General features: G+C 24.1%; 1 protein-coding gene across 8 annotated transcripts in view; it reads right to left on the reverse strand.

Moving 5' to 3' along the window:
• Window positions 1-13502: 13502 nt before the first annotated feature.
• Window positions 13503-18987, reverse strand: part of LOC141527235 (ELAV-like protein 1) — a 50291-nt gene continuing 44806 nt past the window's right edge. For all 8 annotated transcript variants that reach the window (XM_074242599.1, XM_074242598.1, XM_074242600.1 and 5 more), the window contains 2 exons: window positions 18014-18055; window positions 13503-15287 (listed from right to left, as the gene is read on the reverse strand). In XM_074242599.1, coding sequence (XP_074098700.1) covers window positions 14963-15287; window positions 18014-18055 — 367 coding nt within the window. In that variant the 3' untranslated portion in view covers window positions 13503-14962. The remainder of the gene's footprint in view (window positions 15288-18013; window positions 18056-18987) is intronic.

Here is an 18987-nt window from a genome sequence, read left to right on the forward strand (position 1 = left end):
CGCGGGAAAAGTTACTAAATTTAAATTTGAAAATTAAATTTTAATCTCTCTTAGGCCAAACAGTTGATTAGTTTATTATTTTTTTAGAAATTTAGAATTTTTTATTCTACTTATTCGCGTTTCCGTAAAAATGTCTATTTTTTTTTAAAAGAATTTTACTTTCTTAATTTAGCTGATTGAAAAATTTCATAAATTTAATTTATAATTAAAAATTTTGTAATATTTACCTGACAATCAAATTTGACCCAAGAGATGAACTAAAAAAGTTATTATCATCGTTAATTTCAGTTTGATATATCAAATTTAAATGGAGGGTAGTTACATAACTGAATTAAAAAAATAAAACAATTATCCAAGGAATTAAAAAAAAATAAATAACGACAACAGTAATTTTGTTAATATAATTTATTGTATATCGAGGTTTCAACATGGAAAAGTACAAATATTGCAATATAGGGCCCGCGAGCTCTCCTCGGGAGGGTGGGAGGGAGGGAGGGATGTTTGCGGTACAATTGCACAAGGAAGTATATGATAAACGAGGTAAACACCTTTTAATCCTTTATCATAATGTATCACTTTTTGTAAAATAATTTACCTTCAAATAAACCTTCCTTTATTAAATAATCATTTATTATTCATTATTATTCGTTTTATTTATTTTAAATTCATCATTTTAAACAGAGGGACGAGAGACGCACGTGCGAGAGTCGATAATATTACTGTTATTTAAATAACTCTGTATTTGTTTTTTTTTTTTTGTGAGGGGTCGGGGACAGCAGGAGGAGGTGTGGACAATATTTATTATTAATCATCATCATCATCATCTTCTTCTTTATCTTCTTCATTATTATTATATAGTTTAGTTTTTAGTAATTGTAAATAGTACATGCCCAGAGACGCGATGCGGATTATGTAATATAATATATAAGATCAAAAGTATAGTCTATGTAATATAATGCATGTAATATAATATAGTAAGTAAAGCATCGCCATCTTGCGCATGAGAACTTTGGACGACATTACGTGAACATGTCACTCAATCATTGTTTTTTATTTTAAATTAATATTTTTAAAACTTTTATATTAGTTTATTATTATATTAATAATATCAGGTTGATTCAAGGAAGAGGTTCCCTCCTCTCCATGGCCCCCGCATATATTTAATACTCATTAATTACTTCGGCCTTCGCGCGCTCGTCCTTATCTCGAGATTTTAATTTATATTTTTTATTTCTTCTTCTTTTTTCTTAATATTTTTTTTTTATTTAATTATTTCTCATTACAATTTCTTCATTTTTTAGTGTCTAAATTTTACTCTGTATTTCTTCCCGCCTACTTAAAGGTGCCTCAATAGAGGAGTAAGGAATCGACATAAATCGTACCAATATATATATATATATATATATATATATATATATATATATATATATATATATATATATATATATATATATTTATAATATTTATTTATACATATTGTAAATCGGAGATACCTCGAGCGCGCAAAGACAAACCCACCCTTACGCAGCGCTATTTTAATAAAACAAGCCGAATTTTATGAAAATTATTTTTAAAACCCGACTAGACAATATATATGTAGGTAGACCAGAAAAAATAAAATAACGCTGCGTGATGCGTCTCTCGCTAAATCCACGAGAACTTTTTTTTTTTTTTTTATTATTTCAATTAATAATAATTAATATTAATTGTTCTCCTTTTTGGTGAATCAGCGCTCGGAAATAATCTCTTCTCATCCTCATACTCATAATTCAATAATTAATTAGTTTTTATGCAACACATAATGCGACTAGGTAGTACAGGTTAATAATTAATAATTAATATCGTTAGTATATAATAATAACGTATGACTAGACAATGCAAGATAATAATTATATCGTAAATATTAATAATCATGGATCGCAATTTATGTGAACAATATAATGGCGCGTTTTTTTTTTTTTTGTTTTTTGTGTTATTGTGTTTCTTCTTTTTGTAGTTAATGTTCGGAAAATATTACCCTAATTGCGCGTTACGTGATTCTTCCTTTTTACTTTTATTTTGTTTATCCTATTCCCGTGTGTTGTATTATACGTATATTTATAATATATAATATATAATATCATTTTATAACTTTTAAGTTTTAGTTGTATCACCTTATCAACTTCACTGTGTGCGTTTTATTGTTTGTTTGTTTTGTAGTTTTATTTTATTTTTTATTTTTTATTTTTTTTTTTTAATTATTTTTAAATACTTTAACCCGTGTGTAGTCTGCCGTTGAGTGCGTGAAGAATTCTCATGTGTACACGAGTGTTTTTTTTTTGTTTTTCTAGGAGCTACTATCGTCTTGGTAACGATTGCTATGATTACAGTTGTCCTTGGTAACGGTTGCTAGGAAGAGTTTTTGCATAGCAACGGTTGCTAACGTTAAAAAAAAAATCTTGCTAGCTATTTTGAACCAAGAATTTTTTTTTCTTAGTTCAAAATAATTTTTTTTTTTTTGATTGATAATTTAAAATTTTTTTTCGGTGAATTTTTTTTTTTTAAAGTAAGGGCCAGATCCAACAGGCTACTGCACCAGATCCAATAACTGCGTTATTTTAATTTTAATCTGAAATTTTTCAGTGTAAAATAAAAAAAAAAAAAAAGAATGAAAATTTTACCATAGCAACAGTTGTTAAGGGGAAAAAAAATCATAGCAACCATTACCACGACAACTATAAGCGGTGACATAACTAACATCAACTTTTCGAATAAAGATTAAAATTATGTCCAAATATCCCGTGTTAAAAAATTGCGGCATACTACAATATTTAATTAAATATTTATCTTTAAATATATATATATATATATATATATATATATATATATATATATATATATATATATATATATATATATATATATGTATATAGGTACTGACAATTTTCGATTTTTGTTATGTTAAAATTTATTTAAATTGTAAATCTCTAGTTGGTTTTGTATATTATGATTTATAGTTATATATTAGTGGCATTTATTAATTATTATTATTATTATTATTATTATTATTATTATTATTCGTTATCGAATATCGATAATCATTGATATTTTGTCGTTTATTAATTTACATTAACATATGTATTTATTATTATTATTAATTAATTATTCAACATATATCGGTAGATTCGGAACCGCCTCGACACTGCGGGGTTATGACCAGGGTGCTCGGGGTGCGGCCCGACTCGATATTAATTTTATTACTTAGTTACTTTTGTCCCGGGATTAAGAATATCCAAACTAAGAAAATAATTCGGGTAATGCCTCCGTTTTTACGCGATCGATTTTTAACCTGGACTTTAGTATAATTCGATTTGTCATTTGTCGTTCGACAGTCTGATTAAGATAAAAAGAGAATATATTGTTATAAAAATTTTTTTTAACCCCCGATCGCTGTTTGGTTTTTTTGGAAGCACGCGACCGGGTTTGGTAATATATAGAGACTTTTTTTTATTTAGGATTGTCCGTTCTCTTTTTATCTATTTTAAATAGTGCTACCAAATTTATACTCAATGAACCCAATTAAATCGATTATTCAAACGAATAAATTGATAATTGATAATTGAAATATTAATTAATTTAAACATCGTCCAGCGAAGTTCTTTTACGCCGAGTTATCTCCCTAAAAATTCTCTCATTAGTATTTTTACAGCCTACTTAACGTAGTTTTTATACCACAGGTCGTTTTATCATTATCGTTATCGTTATATAATAGCAATAGCGTAACCTTACTTATAAACCGTCATAAAATACATAACTTTGTTATTTATTTTTATTTTTTTTTCTTAATATCCTTGTTATTACAATAGCGATTTTTTTTAGTTTTTTTTTCTCTTTTTTTTTTTTCAAAGGTCTTATCGTGGACTTTTTGAGTTTTTTTTTTTAAACTTATTTTCAGTCAAGCGAATCCTTGATACTTTGAATCCGCACCCCCAATTTTTTACCCGTGAAAAAAAATTTTTTTCTTACTAATTTTTTTGATTAAAAATTTTTAAATAGACAAATTTAATTTTTGAAAAATTGGATTTTAAATATTTCGCGCGTAAAATTAAAAAATTTGATTATTTTGAATTTTTTTTTTTTTTTTTAACACTTTTAAGAGTTTTTCTCTCAAATTCTTCAATAAAAATTATTTTTTAAAAAATTAAATTTCCCCAAAATTTAAAATATCTCAATTAGAAAAAAAAATAAGAAAAAATTGGTTTTTTTCACGAATTAATACCAATTGTCGATAGCTCGTGGATTATGAAATACTAAAAGACTTTCACTCACTTGTCACTTGCACCCCCATACCGCTATCATTTAAAATAATAATCACACTCGCTTCAGCAAATTTTTTTTCGATTTTATAAAAGATTTTATTATTCAAAAGTCTGGATTAAAGGACATTTTGTAGCAATCGGTAATGATGTATACGAATGGATTAATTTTTTATAAAATGTACATATAAACGTACACATATGTACACATACATTATTTTTATTACTCTATATCAGTTTTCAGTAGTATTCTCATTTATTAAAACATTACTTAAATATCGGTTAGTTTAATTAAACACAATTATTTACTTATTCGAAAGTGTAGTCATGGGTTGCTCTCAGGGTGGACTTTTGCACTCGATATAATATTAAATAAAAATGTTTGTATGGAAATGTTCAAAGGAATGTGAGTGTTTGTTCATTATAAAATATCGGAATGTTTATTTGTTATCTTTTTATTTTTATTTGTTAAACTTCCATCATTAGCAGTCTTATTCGTTCGTGCAATTATTTATTTACCCCCAAATCATTATTGTATGACCTAAAAAATTTTTTTTCTTCAAAATTTATTGAAAAAAAATATTTCAAAAATTTTAAAATATTTTTTTCAATTTTTTTATGAGAAAAAAAATGGTTCTTTTTTTGGCGGCACCAAAATTAGCAAATTTTTATTTTTTTTTTTTTTCAGTAAATAAATTTTTTACTAAAAAAAATTTTGTGTTAAATTTTTAACACAAAATTTTTGACACATTGACGCAAAATTTTTTACTTTGTAATTTCAGTACCTCCCAAAAAAAAAAAAAAAAACTCAAATAGATTGTCAACAACTGAACCTCTAAATTAATGATCAAAAATCGGAAGCCTCTTGGTTTTCTGACACCTTAATTATCATTAATAACTTCTAAACAACCCCCGAACCGTAGTCGCGTCCCCGTCGCGTGTCGAACTATTATACTCATTAATAATTAATAAATATAATAAATATTATAAACACCCATTGACAGACTAACTACCACGTTAATTACTTCTTTTTTCGTTTAAATATATTTTTTTTTTATTTGCTTTAAATAGATAAATGTATTCAATTAATTCGTTAATTAATTATAATCAATAGTTCATTACAATAAGTATAATTTATATAATAATTAATAATTAAAACATGTAAAGAAGATTATAGATCGTTTTTAAATGTAAAATTCCCTTGATTTATATTTTTTTTTATTTCTTCAATCAATCAATCGCGTCGCATGATTTGGATTCAAACAATAATAATTCATTATTTATATTTTTAAAATTGTTGATCGTTGTGGCTCGCTTTACTTTTATTAAATTTACTTGGAGTTTAACTTATTTTTATCTCGTTTACGAAGAGTCCTTTTACTAAGATTATCGAAACTTGTCCGAGTTCCTATCACTCACACTATCGCACCCTCTTCCATTCGTTATCTTTAGACGTTTTTTTTTTTTTTTTTTTTTTTTTCCATCAATTAATAATTAATTAAGTCGTAAGAGGTTTTTTTATTTTTTTTTTCCATTAATTATTAATTAATTAAGTCCATTTGTTCTACCGCTTTCAGTAATTGTAATTAGTAGAGTAAACCTTTCGTATTCGTGACAACTTTGATACTTTTAACTGTAATAAGTAGAATATTTGTTTTATTCTTTATTATTAACTTGTCTCTCGCTTAATTAGGCCTACAGTGAGCTAGAGTTGTCAGCCGTAAGTTAATCTGTTTCATCGATACTCTTAATTAAAAAAAATAATAAAATTAAAGTCATTAATCTAAATCATCGTACGGATTACAAATCATAGCTTATTAAATCCTGACCCCAGCGCATTTACATATACATTTTTTTTTTTTTTTTTTAGTTTTTTCTATTATTTTACGTTAAGTTAGGTTTACTTTTCGGTTTTATTATTTATTATTTTAATAATTAAGTTTATCGACGAAGATTCACGACCCAAGGGGAAAATGAATCTGTCTACAGCACCATTTGAATTCCCCCGAAAAGCCCGCTAAATATCTCGTGGAACAAATTAATAAACATTAAGAGAAAAACAAATTTTTTATTTAATTATTATTATATTTTTTTTTTGTAAGAGTTAAAAATTTGGACCGTTTATTTTAGTCGGTAATTTTTGGGAATAATTTTTTCTTCTTAAAATAAAAAAAAAAAAAAAAAATTTTTTTTACTAAAATTTAGAATTTGAAATTTTCCAAAAATTTTTTTTTTTATTTTGAAAAATTCAAAACTTTGTAATTTTTGAACAAGTTTCAAATTTAAAAAATTTTAATAATTATTCCAAAAATTAATTCAATAAAATTCAAAAGAATTTAAAGAATCAATTTTTGTAACTTTTAAAATTTTAAGAAAAAAAAAATTACCCCAAAAATAATTGAAATCTCAAAATGAAATCAAAACAACCGATTTTTTTTTTCTCAAAAATAGGGTATAAAAAAAGCGACTGCCCTCCATCAATCCTTCGAAGACCACGCTGAGCTAATATAAATATAAATATCAATAATTATAATATTAATTGTAATTATAATTATAATTATAATGAATAATTAATTGTTTCGCGCCACTGACAATTATCAATATAATAATAACCATACCCATTATTATGTTGTACGCTTTAATTAAATATCATCAATAAACTTTAGTTTATGCTGTAATGTGTAAATACAATAATGTAGTACTAAGTAAGTAGTACAATAAATACAATAATTAATGAGATTCTAGTGATTAATATAATAATCAATAAATATAATAATATAATATCATATGGTTTATAAAGACAAAAGCTAAAAAACCCGTGTCCGTGTTTTTAAAAATTTTTTTTCATTTTTTTAGATTTTTTTTTATTTTCATTTTTTTTAAATATAATTAATTACGGTTTCAGTGTTGTCCCTGTTTGTGTAATGATTTTTTTCTTTAATTAAAATCGATCCATTTTTTTTTTTTTTCAAACCCCGAAAATTCAATCAATTACACATTAATCGTGAAAAACACGCGCATCCGTACCAAAAATTCATCCAAACATTAAAAATGTTATCAATGGATCGATTCCTTAATTATTTTTTTTTGTTAATTTAAAATTACTTTTACTTTTCATTAAAATGTTTATAATAATATCGACATAATAAATATCATCGTAGCGATATAATAACTAACAACGATTATTAAGACATAAATACATACAGATAATAATGTTTTTTTTTTATCTAACGTAATAATTAATAAGATAACGATTTCTATCGTTTAATTTCAATTAATTAATTAGCGTGGCTTTCTTTAATTAAATTAATTAATTATAATATAATTAATACAAAATAACTGCACGTACGTTTGGTTAGTTTACTCTCGTCTTAGCAAGAGTATTTATCTCAGTAATATAATTTTATAATTAATAATTATTTTAATCAAAATTTTTTAAATAATTGGAATTATAAATTATTTTTACCAAAAATCCGACAGTATTTTTAATTTTTTTTTTTACATTAAAAGAATTTTTTAATTTTTTTTTTTATAAATTTTTTTAATGATTTAAAAAAAAAAAAAATTTTGCCGAATTTTATAAAATCATCCCCCAAAATAAATCTAATCTAAAATCTCACTCACGTGCATGTGTTGCGTGTGCGTAGGGCCGAGGCTTTCCGGGGGTCTGGGCTCACACTTAAATTCAAAAACCCATACACCGTCGTTATATAAGAAAAACAATTTTCTCGCTTTGAACATTAAAGAAAAACCTGCAGTCTTATTCCAGGCGCTCACCGTTTTGCTCTTAATAAATTTTTTTTTTTTTTTTTAAGGAAGATACGGAGAGCTCTGGAATTAGCGAGAAAATTGCTTGAGATTTGTGTCCTTCGACATTTCTCTAATTAAGATTTCAACCCCTACTTTCTTAGTTTGTGCGATGCCCGGTGGGTTGCCCGCGGGCTGATAATCTTTTTTTTTTTTTTTTTTTTTAATTTATTTTTTAAATAACAATCGATCTTCACTCATCGTTTATCACATTCGTGCTTGCTTTTATTCCCTTTACATGTGCGTTTTTTTTTACCTTTGGGCGCCGAGTGTACGCTTTTTTTTTTTTTTTTTTCAATCAATTTTTAACTTTTTTTACAAAAAAATTAAAGTACCGAATTTCGAAAATTTTTTTCTGTATGATACTGAAAAATATTTTTTTTTATTTTTAAATTAAAAAAGTAAAAAATTGAAAAAAATTTATGTGCAATTTTTTTTTTTTTTAATTTCAGTATCACAATTTAAATAAATAAAAAAATAATTTCTTGAAAGCGCTGATTTTACTTAAGTATGAATAACTGGATCTGTACTGAAAAAAAATGATAAATATAAATAATTAAAATGTAAATAAAGGATAGTGGTTAAAGGAGGGTAGCAAAATAAATAGATAAATAAATAAATAAAAATAAAACGACCATTGAACCAAACACAAATCAGTTTAATCCTCAAATAAAACATAATTTTTTGTTGTTGTAGTTATGTTATAATAATTAAATAAATAAATAAATAATCGGTGGTAGTAGTAGCGTTGTAACGGTGATTGTTACGTAGGTGAGTGAAAATGCTATTTTCAGTATCATAGTAATGGCAAGCTTTTTTTTTTCTTTTCTTTATAATTTTATTATTTTATAAATCAATAGTTTATTTTATTAGTTGTTTTTATTTTCATCGGCTAGTCGTTAGTAGGCGTTGAGTTTTTTTTTATTTTTCACTTTTTTTTTTATTTTTTCAAGCTAATTTTTTTTATTTTTTTTTTTTTTGAGGTGTAGAATTTGTGTGTAAGTAAAGCAATAAAAATTCTAAGTGTTATTAACTAAATATTACTACAAGAGAGACACAAAAAATAATAATAATAATAATAATATAATTGCGACAGTTATCTAATTTTTTTTAATAAGTACGTAAGAAAAATTATGATAGATGGCAATAGTATAATTATAATTATAATTAATAATAATAATAATAATAATAATAATAATAATAGAATAACCAGAGAAAGGAGTAATAAAGAATAAAAGTAAATAATAATGACAAAAAAAGTTATCGACGATTAAAAAAAAAAAAAATGTGTCGTCAATAATTAAAAAATCTAACTTTTAATGTAAAATTTTATTTAGTTATTCATTAAACCTTTTAAATATTATCATTTGCACTTTTTTCTCTTTCTTCTTAAATCTCTGGTTTAAAAAAAAATTCTAAGCAAAAAATACCGATAAATATGAAGAAAAAAAAAAAAAAAAGTAAATAATTAATATTAAGTAGTAATTAATAATATAAATTAATTATAAGGGAGATCAAGCGTCCCAGTGGATACCGCCGCTCACTAAAAAAAAAAAGTGAGTAATTTATTTATAAATCGAGGCTTATAATTCGCACACGACGACTAGACACATCGAGGTACATATATTTAATAGGACACGATTAAATAATTCTCACCTTAATATTTCACTTTCCAAATGCCATAAGAGCGTATAAAAAAAATTCTATTTTTTTTTTTAAGTCCAAAAAAATTTTTAATTTGAAAATAAATATTTATTTTTTCATACTAAGAATTTTTTTGGACTTAGAATTTTTTTTTATACGCCTTTAGGGAATCTGTAACGCGATTTACATTAAATAAAATAGTAAATATAAAAGATGAGATTTTATTAGATCACCTCACTTTTGTTCCTCAACTTATAACCTATCGACTACGTCCGTCTATCAATAAATCCACTAATTTAAAATTAAACTATTTATTTGTTTGTTTGTCTTGTGACGCGGTCACGTTGCACGTAGACTAGACATCTTGCTCGCGGTTTACTTATTTTTTTTTTTTTTTTATTCACCCCCACGATTGAGTCAACTCACGTCGAAAGCTCATCTTGTGTTTTACTACTACCTAAACGTTAATTCATCAGTACTAAATAATAATGAATAATTGTAATAATTAATTAATTGAACTATATCACTACTAATAAATACGCGTGGGCTTAAAATAGAGATTCTTGCAATATTTGCGTTAAAATATAAATATTGTGATCGATGCGATCTAAAAAATATAGCAAATTATATAATTTATATTTTAACTTACACGATATATATATATCAAATAAATGTAATTTAAAATACATTTAATTCTCGTAATTGTACGACGTTTTTTTTTTTTAACAATTAATGTTAATATAAAATTTATAACTGTAATTATAATTATAATAATGTATATGTGTATAATATTTAATAATAATAATAATAATATAATGTATAAATATGAATTAATTAATATATATTTTAATAAATACGAATAGCGCTAAGAAAATAATTAAATATAATTCTTATTGCAAGCGGCCTCTAAAAATCAAGTTGACTCAACCGTGATAATGATTCATTTGATTAAATATTAAATATTAATTAATAATTAAACCCCTCGTTTAACTTACTCGCAATTATAATAATTCTAAATGCACTAAAGTACTCAACCTATTTTTTTTTTTAAACTTCCGCGAACGCTCTGAGAAATGAAATAATTAACGTGACTAGAGACAAATTATTTGCAACATTGTCAATTTTTATTTTATGACTATTTGATGAAAAAAAATTAATAAATATTTATCAGTAAAGTAGATAAAAAATTTATCGATTTAAAATATCTGGGCTGATACCGGTGCGCTTGCAGGTAAGGAGTTAGGGTAATTGTTTACAAGTGGGGTCCACTCTATTTTTTGCCTTAAATTTAGGTGAAAAATTAGTATTTTTTAATTTTTTTTTATTCGGCTTGTTTTTACGGCAATTTTTTTTCCAAAAGTGGGAAAAAATTTTGGCTCATGTTTTTGGATGAAATTTAAATTTTATTTTTTTTTTTAAATGTTGAATTTTACAATTTTCAAAAAAATAAATAATTTTTTTTGAAAATTTGTTAAAATTGTGATGATCAATTTTTTTTTAATTGTTTATTTTTTTATTTATTTAAAAAAAAAATATATATATGGAAAAAATTTCTATTTTATTTTTTTTGATATTTTTTTTTGAAAAAAAAATGTATAAATTTTTTTGAAAATTTTTCATTTTTTTATTTATTTTCCGAAAAAAAAAAAAATATATATATCAAAAAAATCAAATAAAAATTTCGTTAAAAAAAATGAAACTTAATATCTTGGACCTCACTTGTAAATATTTACCGGAGTTAGCGTACCATCGACGGCGATTTTGTTGTCATAAGTCACAAGATTATAAAAAACGCGCATTATGTTAATTAGTACAATAATTAAGTACAAATCGGCCGCTTGGTTGCCTCAAATCAGTTGATAATTATCATTTTTATCTCATTTCAATTATTAATATATTCTTACTAAAAATGTCTATTATTATTATTATAATTTATAATTAATTAAATTTATGTGCGAGCCCCGACCCAAAAACATTGTTCAATTATTTATTCACGGCCTATACGGAGTTGATTCTACAATAGTACTTTAAAATAATTAATAATCTATTTCAGCATTATTTCGTTCCCTAAATTACTTAATTATTATTACAATTACAATATATATAAATATATATATATATATATATATATATATATATATATATATATATATATATATATATATATATATATATATATATATATATATATATACACCATAATGTTTATTATTTATTATTAATTATTATTATAATAAAATAGCGCCTGTGAATAACATCAGACGTCTATTTTAAATAATTTATTTTTACACATGAAAAAATCATTCAATTATTATTATTCCTCTAATTTTATTGAATTTAAACTTACTTTAAACTCTCTCATTACGTATTAAATTTAAAAAAATCATTTACTTATTATTTTGAATTATTTTTTCATAAGTGTCTCTTAAATTTTTTATTTATTTATTAATTTAGATTGTTCTTATAATTTAATTTTTTTTTCTTCATTCAATTCTCATCACTTTCGCTAAAAATTCTTTCTCACTCTTATTATTATTATTATTATCAATTACAAATCAATAATAATAATAACCACAATAATAGTACACGGAATGAAAAGAATAGAATTTACTTCTATGTAGAATAGTAATCATTACCATGCTGCATAGTAACGGAAAATTTTTATGAGAATTTTGTGGAAATTTCCTAATAAAAATCTTAGAAATTGTGATAAAAATATGAACATAGAATTTTTTTAATGAAAATTTCAATTTTTTAAAAATCAGCCGACGTTTTTAATTTTTGTTTTTTTTTTTTTTTTTAATAATTAAATTAAAACAAAAAAAAATTTTTTTTTAATTGCACTTACAGTTTTTCATGTTTTTTACAACTGAATTTTTTTTATTTTTTTGTAATAATTTTTTCACTAAAAAAAAAATTCTAAAAATTTTTAAATATCGGCTAACTTAATTTTCATTCGCGCGAAACTCTATTTTCAACATTAAATAAAAATTATTGTTTTTCAAGCTAGAGTTTCGAGAGTCGAGAATATTTTTCAGAAATTTCCTTATCTTTAAGGATCTTTTTTCCAATTTTTAATATCACCAATAATTATTGATTAAACAAAATAAAATTTGTTTAAGAAATTTTTTCTGAAAATTATTTTTATTCAAAATAATTTTTTTTTTTTTCTGAAATTATAATAATAATTATTATAAATAGCAGAAAAATAGTAATTGAATTTTTTACAAAAACTGAGATGTTTTATTTTGTTTTTTTAATAAGTTTAAATTTTCATTAAAAAAAAATAAAAAAAAATTATCTTCAGAATTTAATTCCTCTTAAAATGATTGATTGTTGATATTTTTTTTTTATTACAATTTCTAAGATTTTTATCAGCAATTTTACACAGAGTTCTCAAAAAAATTTCCCGTTACCATGTAGCATAGTAATGGTTACTATTCTACACAGTAATAAGTACTATCCTTTTCTCTCCGTGTACAACAGTATAATAAAGACAAATATAATAATAATAATGATAATAAATAATAATAATAATAATAATAATAATCTAAAACTTATACACAGACGAGTATGTATAACGTTGGGTATTACGCTTGTGTAAAAGGAAGTACAGTAAATGCTAATGTATTACATCTTTAAATAGTAAAATAATATATAATATAAATATTATCGAGTCATAGAGTCATTTATTTATTTATTTTATTATTTATTATTATTATTATTTATTAATAATATTTATTTAATAATGAAGTCTTTTAATTTATCTGTTATACTTTTATTATCTTCATTTATTCTTTTTTAAAGAATAAATCAAAAGCATACTCTGTACATCCTTAAGCTAGCGTATAATACTAGTATTATATATGTTACAAGAAAGATCACGGCTACAATTGTTGCTTTAGTTTTTTTTTTTTTTGGTTTTCTTTCATCATCATCATCTTCTTAAAACGATAATAATAATAATAATTATTATCGTTAATAATATTCCTAACCCCAGCCCCCGCGTTTTATTATTTTATTTTATTTCTTCTTTACCTCAAAAAATTTTTTACTCATCTCTATTACTATTACCAATAATAATACATAAATAATAGTATATACAGTATAATACGCAGCTGGTAAATAACCACAAGATTATTTAATAACCCTTCAAATTTTCATATTAGTATCATACTAATTAATCCATTTGTTATTGTTGTAATTTAATAATCATAATCATTATTTTATTTTATTTATCGGGATTTTTTTTCTTTCTTTCAACCCCTAACATATTAAATATTTAATTTTTTCTCTTTCAAACTGGCCCGGTTTAATTTTTTTTTTTTTTCTTCTTTCATTATTCTCAGTACTCACAGTCCAAGACTCACAGCACGCGTTTATTATTTTTCTATAGCATACTCATTATCTTACATACACATAATCTAACGCTAAAAATCCATCAATTTTAATTTATTGAAAAAAATTTTTTTTCCGTTCCCGATGTTAGCAATGCTGATCATCTTTTTATTAGCGGAACAAATGATACTCTTAATTTTTTTCATCATCAATAATTGAGTACCATTTATCCACAATAGATATTAATCAATTAGATAAACTCCTAATAAGCATACGCTCAAACCGTTTTAAAAAAAGAGAAAAAAATAAATAAATTACAATCATTCACACCTAATACTTGATAATTATTTAATTATAATTATCATAATCCTTATCCAAATAAACTACACCTTATTATTCGTCCTCAGTAATTGCTGTTGGACTTTTTTACTGGCTTGTGCTGTCCCTAAGGGCTTGCTTTTAGAATAAAGCAAGCCGACTTTCTGTCGCGGATTCTGATTATTTTTTTTGCTGTTGTTGTTATTATTGTTGTTGCTGCTGCTGCTAATAATAATATTATTATTATTATTATTCCTTTTATTGTGCAACTGCTGATAGACGTGCTGATGCAGATGTACCAATTGTGACGCTGTGAGAAGCGGATCAATATACCGACAATTACGCCCTGGTAAATTGTCGCCCCAGTAGGCCTTTACCAAGTCGAACTGCCGGCGTAATTTACTCTGGGAGAAGGCCAACGAGACCAGATGTTGATGTTGATGCTGGTTAATGTTGTTATTTATGTTTATACTGCTGATGCTGTTGTTATTGGTGATGTTGATGATGTGCTGATGATTGTGATTTAGACTTTGATGCTGATACTGACGGTGACCCGGGTCCTACGCCGTCTTGCTCTTGTTGGTCTTGAAACTTACTTGGAGCACGCGGGTGCCCAGGTTATAGCCGTTCAGGCTCTGAATTGCCACCACCGCTTCCTCGTAGTTCGTCATGGTGACGAATCCGAAGCCCTTGCACTTGTTGGTCTGTAGATCGCGGATCACTTTCACGGACTGCACGGCGCCGAATGGCCCGAATAATTGCCAAAGCACGTTCTCCTCGGTTTCTGGAGCTAGGTTGTACACGAAGATACACCATCCGCTACCGTTTATTGGGTTCCCTGGTAGCATCGAGTTCGTCAAAAGGTCTCCTGCCAAGGGACTGTACCTGGAACATTTCGGGTTTTTGGTTACAATATTTTTTTTTTAATATTAAAAATTTATTTATATTTTCAGAAATTTTATTATTATTATTATTATTATTATTAGCAACCTTGCAGTCACTATGTGACTGCTTTAATTTGTGGACTAAGAATAAATTGAATTATGCTTTATTAAATAATGTCTTTTGGTAAATTGTACTGTAATTTCTTAACTATTGATATTTTTAAAGATATAAGCTCATCCCGATGTTACACTCATCAAGAGCTTTCGTTTGAGTACCCACATGCATTTTGATATATTTTTCATATATAAATATATAAAATATATGAAAAATTAATGTGGGTATTCAAATGAAAGGTCTCGATGAGGGTAATATCAGGATGAGCTTATATCTTTAAAAATGTCAATATTTCACAAGATACAAGTTCATTTCTTAATTATGTATCTAGAGACTTTTTCAATGCTTTAACCATAAAAACCTATTTTATCATATAAATACACTGGCCACAAAATTTCACTCATTCTCTTAATAATTTAGATTATTGTTATTATTATGGATGGCTTTAAAAAAAAATATAGCTGCCTAAAAAAAAAAAAATCAATGAAATTAATTCAAATTTTTGGCCAACAATTAACTAATTTTTGTTTTTAAATAAATTTTATTTTTATAAAAAAATTTCTTTATATAGAAATAAAAATAACTGGAATTTTTTAAAAATAAATCTGAATAAATATGTAAAAAAAAATTTTTGTTGATTTAAAGATAAACTCCAAGATTTAATGTTCATATTTTGTGAGTAATAGATGTAATAAATGTAAACGTTACTTGAATAAAAGTAACCACCAGTTTAAATCGTTAATAAAATGAGTACAATCGCAATAATATGTTCAAGTGTCCAGAGTATATTTATATATTTATTTTATAAGTAAGTTGACGAAAGCTATTTTATCTCTCTGTTCTAAATTAATATAACAATACATGAGTAATCAAACTAAACTTTATTTTATTTTTTTTTATTTTTAACTGATGTTTTTTTTTCACTTTCTATTTATTACATGACTAATAAAATGATTGAATTTAATTTTCTAAATATTAATAAATCTGTAAAGTTAACACCAGATGTAAAATAATGTAAAAGCGAAAGAATCCGGAAACGTGTTAGTCTAAAGTTTGAGCGAACTTGAGCAGAATGACGATTGAAATTAAACTGAGTGTCTACTCCTGTCTTTCTCACTATTTAATTATTTTTAGCAAGTACAACGTTGTTGAATACCTACTACTCTGACATTTATTAGAGCCACTTTTCAAATTCAGTGCCAAGATATTAATTCATAACGCATCATTATTTATCATTCTTCCGCTTTTAAAGTTTTATCCACAAAAAATAAGAATTTCTAATATCAATTTTTACAGTTAAATTTTTAAAAAATTTTTCTTCAATTATTTAAATTTTAAGTATTTTTTAAAGTATTTAATGCAAGAATAAATAGTCCAACAAATGCAACCATGCACATTTTTTAATTTTTACCATAAAAAAAAAAAAAAAAAAAAAAAAAAATATTTTAGATGAAAAAAAAAAAAAAAAGAAAACGACACACGGAAAAAAGTAAACTGTAAAATTCACTCGGACTCCGGTTAATTTTTATAGTTTCAAACAGTAAAGTGTTATAAAAATTTTTTTTTGGAAACCGACGTATTTTTTTATAAAATGTGCAGAAATGCAAAAAAAAATTTTTCTTCAAACTAAAAATTTTTTTGGACTTAGAAAAAAAAAATAAAATTTTTATTATAAGCCTTTATAGCATCCGAGGTGGGTCTCGGGAGCCAAAAAAAATTTTTTTTTGTATTTCTGTACATTTCGGACAAAAATACGTCGATTCCCAAAAAAAAAATTTTTTTATAAAAATAAATAAATAAATAAGTAAAGAATAAATTTTAGTATTTAAATGATAAATATTAGATAGTGATTATTAAAATCACGATTTTTCTGTTTGAATTGATAATAACTTATTACAAATCGACTATTATTTATTACAGTTAACTTTTTTCCGTGCATGGAATTAAATTCAATTATTAATGTACATACCTACTTGACATCACAAGCCGCGTTAAAATAAGGCATATTTCGGTGAATTATCAGTTATATTATAACAATAATTATTAATATTATTGGATATAAATTTTATAAAAGTAATAGGAGAGTTTACTTTACTTATATTATCTCTAGTTACTCTATACTGTGTTATATAATATTGATTTTATTAATTGAAGAAAAAAAAAAAAGTATATAATAGTAGTAGAAAAAATAATATTACGCATTACCGAGACTATTTGTTGTGTTGTGTATAAAAACAAAATAAAAAAGCTCGAAAAAATGATAACTAATTAATTAAATAAATAATTATAATTAAATAAAAAAATAATTAAATAAAGTGCGCATTATTGGGGACGGGATAAACTATAAAGCAAACTACTGATACAATTCAGAGGTTTCCAAAGTGAGGAAGCAGAGAAGCCACACAAATTATTAGAGTAGGGTATACTGTTGAAAAAAAATTTATATCGTAATAATAATAATAAATATAATGATAATAATAATAATAGTTATAATGATAATAATTAAATCATGAAAATAATGATAAAAAAAAAAGTAAAATAAATATATAGAGTGTGACGAGGTAAAGAAGCCAATGAAAGTATGAAAATATTAACAAAAAAAAAATACTGACCTCTGTAAGCCTTTGTTAATGGCAAGCATGGCCTTGCCAGTGCTAAAACAAAAAACACAAGAGGACAACATAAGAGAAAATTATATTTTCGAAAGCCGGGCCGAAAAAGGATAAATTATATTTTTAAAAGCATTCTTTTTTCGACTACGGTGTTTTCTTATTTATCAGAAAACAAAAACAATAATTTTTTGAACTTTTAAGTATTTAATTTTAATATTTATGCCAACAGCTGGATATTATTTAAGCGGATTTTTGGTGTGAGAGAAAGGACAAGGATTTTTAAAAAAAAAATTCGCGCTGTAGTAAATAATAATTAAAATTAAATAATAAATAAATATTTAAGTAAATAAAATGTAATTTAAGTTTTTAATGTATTTAAATAAAAAAAATTGTGTGTGCTGTGTTTAACTAAAAATAATAGTAAATAAATTTTTTTTTTTTAATAACTTTTGCGTTGTGTTAGGATTCGCTCGTACACAATAATGCCCTGGTAACTCAGGCTGCCTGAATAGCGACGTGGGTTATAGTAGAAAAAAGAAAGAAATTTTTTTTTTTTTTAAAGAAATTTAAAAATATTTTTAATTTTTGATTTTTGATTTTAAAATAGTGAATTTTAAAAAAAAAAAAATCAAATTTAAAAAAAAAAAATTATTTTTTGACAAAAGATCAAGATTTTTTGATTAAAACAAATTTTTTAGGAATTATCAATATTCTTATTTCAATATTTTTTTATTTTTTTAAATTATTAATTTTTTTAACTTGAATAATTTTTATTTAATTTTTGTACATGTTAAAAAAATTTAATAATTTTTAACTAATATTAAATTTTAAATAAAAATAAAATAAATAAATTTTATTTGAATAAAATTCCAATTTAATATCAGAGTTTTTTTTTAAATAATGAAGAATAGAAAGAAGAAAAGTAGATAGAGTAAGATAGAGTAAGATTATGTTTTAGTTTGATTAAGTTTTAG

This window comes from Cotesia typhae, unplaced genomic scaffold (genome assembly GCF_013202065.1).
Source record: "Cotesia typhae breed Kobodo isofemale line unplaced genomic scaffold, CoteBio_Ctyphae contig_4, whole genome shotgun sequence".
Classification (NCBI taxonomy): Eukaryota; Metazoa; Arthropoda; class Insecta; order Hymenoptera; family Braconidae; genus Cotesia; species Cotesia typhae.